General features: G+C 34.5%; 1 protein-coding gene across 1 annotated transcript; it reads left to right on the plus strand.

The window, feature by feature from the left end:
* Nucleotides 1–303: 303 nt before the first annotated feature.
* LOC106477632 (nucleolar complex protein 2 homolog) lies at nt 304–7,214 on the plus strand (the record flags this gene model as incomplete). The annotated part of the gene is made up of 3 exons (XM_013938176.1): nt 304–515; nt 3,046–3,235; nt 7,104–7,214. Coding segments are annotated over exons 1-3 (477 nt in total), but the record flags the coding sequence as incomplete, so codon positions are not given.
* Nucleotides 7,215–9,337: the final 2,123 nt, after the last annotated feature.

The raw sequence follows: 9,337 nt of genomic DNA on the forward strand, positions 1-9,337 counted from the left end.
TATTACATATTAAACATTACATCAAGAAGTCTGAACAACTTATTAACTGTTTCTTTACAGTGACTAAGCTATTGAAATGTAATAAGAGATGTTAAAGTGTGTCACAGTTAACAACCAAGAAGCAGCAAGCCATATTTAATATTTTAATAGTAGAGAGAAAGAAAGATTTCATAAACATAATGTTTTATGGGGAATTTCTAAGACCACATATGAAGTTTGCCTTTTCCATTTATTAAATTTATATTGTTGGTAATTTCATTTTTGCTCTATAGGAGGTAATTATTATTTTCACTTCTGTACAACAGGAAGAAGTTAAACAATGTTACTGTCGATGAATTCATGATGGGAGGACTTTCATCAGATGACTCTGAAGAATTGGAAAGTTCAAAAATTGTTAAAAGCACTGCAGCAAAACGAGGACCTTCGAAAAAAAATAAATCCATAGCAATGCAGAAAACAAAGAAAATAAAACTATCAAGAAAACCACAAAATATTGAGAATGATGTGATGTCTAGGTAAAGTATTATTTTGTATTGTTTTAAATTTAAGAGTTGATAAGTTTAAAATTTTCTGTCAATTGTTATAGTTGAGGATTATTGAGAGCCAACTTCTGATGCCCTTAATTGAATAGGTGAATGGACTACTGCAAATAGCTTTCAGCTTGCTACATTTGAAAACTGCTTCCATGTTGTTGTTTTTTTAACAGTGATAGGGTTTGAAGTTTCACATGGGTACTGCTTGAAACAAAGTTCTTGGAATTCATTCTTGCCATTAATATAACTTTTATTTTACATAATTACAGCAGCCTTAAGAATAAATATACCACAAAACCTACAGGTTATTGTACTAGGGAACTGAATATACCACAGAATGTAAAGGTTAAGTGTACTAGGAAACTGCATATACCACAGAGTCTGATGGTTAAGTGTACTAGTATACTGAGTATCCCACAGAATGTAAAGGTTAAGTGTAATAGGGAACTAAATACACCACAGAGCCTGATGGCTAAGTGTATTAGGGTACTAAGTAACCCATAGAATGTAAAGGTTAAGTGTAATAGGGAACTGCATATACCATAGAGCCTGATGGTTAAGTGTTCTAGGGTACTGAGTATCCTGCAGAATGTAAAGGTTAAGTGTACTAGGAAACTGCATATACCACAGAGTCTGATGGTTAAGTGTATTAGGGTACTAAGTAACTCATAGAATGTAAAGGTTAAGTGTAATAGGGAACTAAGTACACCACAGAGCCTGATGGTTAAGTGTATTAGCATACTGAGTATCCCACAGAATGTAAAGATTGGTATTTCTCAATATATGTGTGTCTTATAATGTGTTGAATACAGTAAAGGTAGGTATTTCCCAATATATGGCTTATAATCTGTTGAATACAGTAAAGGTAGTATTTCTAAATTATGGCTTATAAGCTGTTGAATATAGTAAAAGTAGGTATTTCCCAATATATGGCTTATTATCTGTTGAATACAGTAAAGGTAGGTATTTCCCAATATATGGCTTATAATCTGTTGAATATAGTAAAAGTAGGTATTTCCCAATATATGGCTTATTATCTGTTGAATACAGTAAAGGTAGGTATTTCCCAATATATGGCTTATAATCTGTTGAATATAGTAAAAGTAGGTATTTCTCAATTTATGGCTTATAATCTGTTGAATACAGTAAAGGTAAGTATTTCCCAATATATGGCTTATAATCTGTTGAATGCAGTAAAAGTAGGTATTTCCCAATATATGGCTTATAATCTGTTGAATACAGTAAAGGTAAGTATTTCTAAATTTATGGCTTATAATCTGTTGAATACAGTAAAGGTACGTATTTCTAAATGTATGGCTTATAACTGTTGAATACAGTAAAGGTAAGTATTTCTAAATGTATGGCTTATAATCTGTTGAATACAGTAAAGGTAAGTATTTCTAAATGTATGGCTTATAATCTGTTGAATACAGTAAAGGTAAGTATTTCTAAATTTATGGCTTATAATCTGTTGAATACAGTAAAGGTAGATATTTTAAGTCACTCCAAATATATGGTAACCACACTTGGAGATAAATTGACTAGCCACTTTATTGGGACCCTCATCTAACCTTTCACCCCGATAATAGGGCTCAGCACAATATGTCAGAATGTAGAGGCGGTTCCTGGCTCATGAATGAGAATTATGGTTTAAGTACAAAATTCAAGTTCATCTTAAAAATGTTAATTGGTTTGAGTTCTGTTTTTGTGATAGGAAAAGGCTTAACTCAGTTTAATAATTTACTTAAACACACAAAATCCAGCAATATAATTCACAATTGAAGTAGAAAGAGATGGCTCCCATTACTAGACATGATGGTTATCAAGAGGCATTACTTGTATACCACAGGTAAATACTTAAACTAGAGATCAAACCAGCTCAACAGCCTTCCTTAACGAATACAGAACATCATAAGATGACAAATCAAAAAACGCATTTAAAGCTCTCCTTGAAATAGATATCATGATCTCTTGGTAAGATAAAGGGGTGTGGGAAGTCATTTAAATGGCCTGTAATTGATGTCAATGTAGTAGGCTGTCCTGGATAACTTTTCCATTTTTATAAATGGTCATTGTCCTTTATTTGTAGGCCTTTTCCAATATCTCTTGGCTTATTTCTTTTTCTAGCTTTTGCTACACAAGGAGCAGTAAGTGTGCACTTATGTTTCATGTACTATTTTATTCGATTCTTTTCAACATACCATGATGTTATAATTTTGACCACTGTATAGATAATCAGGCTTGGATTATCAGCATTGTAAAAACAAAATGGCAGTGTTCTCGTGAAGGTCATTGGGTAAATAATCGAACCCACTGGCACATTGCTGTCTAAACACTACTAATGAATTCTCAGTGCAGTGTTTTCAAATTTTTATGTGTGTGTGTGTGTGTGGTGTCCTAATGTAGTGGCTAATGTACAAAGAAGATATCTATAGATGAGAGGTTGAAATGAATTAGGTTAATAAATCTTCTGGTAAAATAAAATTTAACTGTAAAAACTTTAACTTTTCAGTGATGATGATCAAGGTGTAGCTGATCATAAAGCTTCTTTAGAGAAGTTGAAAGAGAAAGATCCTGAATTTTATGAATTTTTGAGAGAAAATGATGATGAGTTGTTGAACTTTGACACATCAGAAGATGAAAGTGAAAATAATGAACCTGAAAAGCTGGATAAATATCACAAATTACCAGATAAACTCGAGGTAATGAATTTTTTTCTAAGATTATATTAATATCCCTCTAATGTTTGTAAGCCTCGACTCTTCTAGTCTTACACAATAAAGATTTTTTTCTGTTGTTTATTGTATAGTCATAATTAGTACAAAAAAATTCTGATGAAAATTGTTGGGTTTATGAGTATTTCAGGCTTCTTTGTTGCAGTAGTTTCACTTGACTAACACAACATAAACTTTAGATAATGTATTTTATGATAAATAATTAAGATGAATTGAAAGTACACAACACTTCATCTTTAATATTTAATTTATTAATCAGGGTTCAAAGGGACTTTTTTTATTACTTAGATTTGTTAATTATGTATATATTTTAGGGAACTAAAGAATGATAAAAAATTTAACCATCTGAATGTACATTTGTATTTCATTGTTTTTTTAGCCCAATCATTCCCCAATATTTTTAACAAGTGATGTTCCTCATGATATATTTGCTTCATTAATATGCCCTTTCCAGACCATACTAATCTATGGACTTATGTGGGGATAGAAGGGGATAGCTGCCCATCCCTGTCATCCTTTCGATTGAATAAATCAGTAGTGGTCTGCTTTTCAATATAGGGTTTTTGTGGTCACCTGTTGCACTGTCTCTGGTGTTGCCGTTCCTCTGGACTTTCCACTGCATTTATCCCCTCTTGTTCTTCTAGTGGAGTATGGGAGTCCTTGCCACTTTCCACTTCTGAGCTGCTGGGGTGGTAGACCATGGAGCTATCCAGAGAGCATGGCAGTGGTGTTCTGCTGGTGTAGATAGTGTGTTATCCTCCAATCGTGCTCCACCTCTGTGCGGTGGGTCCTGTAGGTTGATGCTGTGCCAAGTTTCTGTGTGATTCTATTAGGAGGGTGAGATTGCATATATTTTGTAGAGGCAATCAACTTCCGTGTTGTGGGACCAGGAGGATGATGTTGGGCTCCAACTTTTGTGTGTTTCTATCCAGAGGATGATGTTGCTTTGGAGTAGATCCGACACATTGCAGTCCACACCTTCAGTTGGGACCCCTTATCCTGTGATCACCTGGATGTTGGTTCCCATTGAATGGTTTTGGATTAAAGCTGGACCAATCAACATAAATCCTCAAATGTGTGTTGTTTGTGATTCCTTATCCTCACCCCAATTTCGTAGTTTTGCCTCATATTCTCCACTTCCATGAGGTGGGTCCTGGAGGTTGATGTTGTGCACACGTGCGCTCCAACTTCTGAGGGGTTCTATTTGGATTGAATATGGTTTGATGTGAAATGTCACATTGGCACATCCTTTCATACTATCAATTGGATGTCAGGTTCTGGGATGTAAAGGTGGTTGTGGATTTGCACACATGTGCCACATTTAGTAGATCGATTTGACATTTATATAATTCCCTTCTACTCAATTTGAGATGAAGATGGTGTAGACCCTCCTCCTGCCATGGGTCGGAAGTAGTAATCCAGATGCTACTTGGTTTTGGACTGGAGTTGACTGACCATATATGATCCATCATGCCCTAGCCACTCTATACCCTGAAGCACATCCATTTTAGCTTTCCTCACATTCTTGTCTGCAGATGGTTCTTCTACAGTCTTTCTTTACCGAGATTGAGATTTCCTTATGTTGCTGTTCAGATTCTAACCCACCTGGTTTTTTCTCTTCCTTTTGGTTGTACTCTTCCCACTTTTTTCTCCCATTGGGGATCACACTTCATGGGAGTTCTTTGGACGCTTTTGAAGGATACTCATTTCTATCCCTCACATTGGTCCCTCCACCTATTTAATGTGGGATTCTAGTTATACATGTGAGTGTAGGATAATGTACCATATTGGAAGTTATTATTTTCCCATATTAAAAATATATTTCCGATAGATACGTATCTCCTCTCAAACTTCCCAAACTTTGGTAGAATTGAATAGAGGGAGTCACAAGCGTCAGGAGGTGTGTTGCACTCCTATTGGTGGAGGGTTGTTGCATAATGATTTACACATGAGACACAGTTGAACTAAATTGATTGTGTGGTATGCAGGAATTCAAGGCTTGTGGCATGTGAAAAAGTTTTTGCATATAGAGGGCAGTACTGAACGAGAATAGCTATATATTTTCAGTATAGGAAAATAATAACTTTATTTCCAAAAGGCTATGTTATAAGGTTGTCATGTCAAAAGTACACCACTGCTCCCTGATTGGTTCCATAATCCATCTAGTTTACGAGGATGATAGCTTACCAGCACCTGTTTCAACAATTCAGTTACATTGAAATACATAGATGCTGTTGTGACGTCTTAACCAGTTTAGTGTTGTATGAAAAAGCATGAATACCCATTTATTTGAATAGCTGTTAGAGGTAATTGATATATTGTGGAAGCAACTTATCTGAATGTAACCTTGTATCACTTTTCCAGTTGGAGATCCTTCTTGATTATGTTGTTTTTGTCTGAGACACATGGTCAACTTTTGCCACTTTCCTTTGTATTGCACTTTTATTACAATAGATGGGATACAACTTAGTGCAGATCTTTTTCCGAATGTTCTTTGTGTTCCAGGTTGATCAATATTCCTGTTTTCTGATGCCATTAATTACAAGGGATATCCCTTTCTAAATTCTAAATCCTCGCTGTGAACACATATTTATATACTTATAACATCATAATGATCTGAGTGTAGGAATATTTTGTGTTGGAAAGGGCTGTTACATACCCTTCACAAAATTGATCAATATCAAAATGTAGTTCTGATACACTCCATTGCAACTTTTTAGAAGTTTTTGTTGTCACACGACTTGCTGATTTTCATATTCAAAACTGATTTAAAATAAGATGCTCAATCCTGTTTAATACCAGTAACTTTGTTATTGTGGAACTTTGTTTTATGTTAAATTACAAGACAAAGGCGTTATTGTAATAATAGAGTTTTCATAGGTTTTACTTGTTTTTTTATTGCACGTTTTCCTGAACAGTTGTACCAAAATTAAATTTGTACTAGGTGGAGGGCATAACAACTTTGACAAATGCCAGCCTCTGTGTATTGAAGTTTGACATATCTTGTGGTACAGTTAAGAAGATAATTAACAAGGAAGTTTACAAACTTTCAACCATTCAGTGTAGTAAGTTATTGTTTCTGTGGTAAAATAATCAAAGAAACTGAATTCACAGCAGTTTCATACCTGTCAAGTCCTCCAGTACAGTTTCAGTGGACTTTGTTTTGCTTAAAAGAGGTCTTGGAAGCTGACATCCATGTACAGTGAAGAGTCTGTAAAATGTTTCTCAAGATATGTGGTCTAAGATTGAGCTTATTATCCTTCATAGCAGCTTGATAATAGAAATTGTTGGTTAGGGCAATATTGTGCTATCATAGCCATCAACTTAAGCATGACTGACAATGAAGAAAATAGATCCAAAGGCAGCACAGTACTTTCAACATTGTTCTTATAAAATATGATGAACTCTCAGTAAGTATTTGTTATAAAATTTTGTGATAATATCATTCATTGTCAACATTAAAATATTTTTCTGATATGATATCTTACCTCCTCTCACAAAAAGTTTTTTGATTAGTACTACCCTCTATTGGCCCAAATGTTTCGCTCGGCACTAGCCTTGTAACCCCCACTTCTTTCTGCATATCTACATGTAAATGAACATGCAGCAACCCTCCACCAATAGGAGTGCGACATTATCCCTATCATAACTAGTGCCCTCTCTAATAATGCACTTGTTAATTACTACTTAATTGGCACAGTATTAACCTTCTTCAGTATATTCATCAGAAGGTAGTATTTATTTAAGCTTCATTACAGCATTAGAATAGAAATTTTTGAGTCATAATGTACTAAGTTAATAGTTTATTTTATTTATACAAATTTCTTGAATTTAGGCTGGGAGTGATGATTCAGAAGTGTCTGAAGTGGAAGAAGAAGAATCACAAAAAAATGAACTAGTGTCAATAACACCTGCTGTTGTAGCAAATTGGAGAAAACAGTTGCGGGTTAGTATGAAGTCATTTTATTATAATTATTTGTTTAACCCTATCTACCTGGACATCATTTACTGAGCATGTCATGAGGTTTTAGTGGCTTACATTCAGCATTTTATTAAATGCCTTTTTGTTTATGTTATACCAATTAGTATAGCATAAAATCATAGTTAATAATCCATATTTTAATTGTATATAAGTTTTAAGTTCTTAATTTTATAAGGCAATATAATAAAAATCCTGAATTTCCCCTAGTGTGAGAAAGGTGACACATTTTCTATAGGCATCCCATCTTCTCTATTTTATTCAACACCCTTCAGATAAGTACAAAATTTAACATAAATTATTCTCTATAAAATTGTCTTTGCTCAAACAAACCATAATTTTTATAGCTTTCAATTTTGTTTGGTTACAGAGCCATCAAATAGAAAATAAAAGCCCTCTTGTCACACCTACCTGTCACATTCTCTTCTTGAGGATTTGTTAATAGTTCTCTCTTACATTTAATTCTATATTATCTATAACCAATAGAACGCCATAGTTTTAATCTATCAAATGACATATTAGTGTTCTGAACAGAGAATTGTCAGTTTCTTTTTTAGTACAAGCTTCGTTCCAATGGGAAAGATAATGACTAGCTTGGATGAAGACATAATAAAGTGAGAAAAAACTATCGAGGTTAACTGTAACAAGACATGGAAAAGTGAAAAGAAACTATCAAGGTTAACTGTAACAAGACATAATAAACTAAGAAGAAACTATTGAGGTTAACAGTAACATGATATGAAAAAGTGAGAAGAAACTATTGAGATTAACTGTAACAAGACATGGAAAAGTGAAAAGAAACTATCCAAGTTAACTGTATCAAGACATACTAAAGTGAGAAGCTATCACTTTTAACAGTAACAAGATATGAAAAAGTGTGAAGAAACTATCGAGGTTAACTGTAACAAGACATGGTAAAGTGAGAGGAAACTATCAAGGTTAACTGTAACAAGACATGGTAAAGTGAAATGAAACTATTGGGGTTAACTGTAACAAGACATAGTAAAGTGAAATGAAACTATTGGGGGTTAACTGTAACAAGACATAGTAAACTGAGAAGAAACTATCAAGGTTAACTGTAACAAGACATAGTAAAGTGAGAAGAAACTATCAAGGTTAACTGTTTACTATGTCTCGTTACACTAATAGCCGAAGCTACAGTTGTAGTTTCCTGATTTGGTATTGCATATGCCTCGGCCACTTGGTGAAATAATCCATCACCACACAAATGTACTTGTTTCCAGCACGAGTTTGGGGCAGAGGACCAGCAATGTCGACGGCTACTCTTTCCGTTGGTGCACCAACTTGATATAACTTCATTGGAGCACATCCCTTATGCTTGGGTCTCCTTTTAGCACAACATGTACTGCATGTCCTGCACCATTCTTTCACATCTTGTCACATACCTATCCAGTAAAATCTGTGTCGTAGGTGACTCAATGTCTTCTTAACTCGCTTTAACTTAACACACGCTATAATTCACAACGATTCACGTACTTTACCTACCACTCACTTGACTCAATTATCTGTCTCTATATCTCTCTTCGATCTGCTATTATTCTATGCCATCACATCTCTTCTCGGCTTTATTTTCCGGGCTTATATATACAAAAATAGAGGGCGTCTGGTAAACACTTAGCCTTCATAATCCTTCTAGAAACTCAGAACGTGTTACCAGAGTCACTTGATTTCACTGTCGTAACAATATATAACCCATTGTGTAGCTCTGCACTATAAAAACAGCAAGAGAATCTTTTCGCGAAAATGTTTGTCACTGTCAGATATAAAAGACTGTTTAGTGCTGGTATTGTTATTACTTAATTAATTTTGTATTTTTAATTCATCGATGTCGAGGCTATAGAACATTGTGTTTTCAATCCACTGATGTCGAAGCTATGGAGATTTCTAGAAGGCCTAAGTGAGAGACGTATAAATAGTTGTAACCAGACGAGCAGAAAGAGAGTAAAGGTAAAGTTATGTGAAAGAGAACATCGGTCAGAGAAAAGTTGGAAAACGTTTAACCATTGTGGGAGTGAATGGCCTAACGGTTGATATGTTAGAGTGAGATTAACAATTTGAAAGAGATAAGG

This window comes from Limulus polyphemus, unplaced genomic scaffold, assembly GCF_000517525.1.
Source record: "Limulus polyphemus unplaced genomic scaffold, Limulus_polyphemus-2.1.2 Scaffold76773, whole genome shotgun sequence".
NCBI lineage: Eukaryota > Metazoa > Arthropoda > Merostomata > Xiphosura > Limulidae > Limulus > Limulus polyphemus.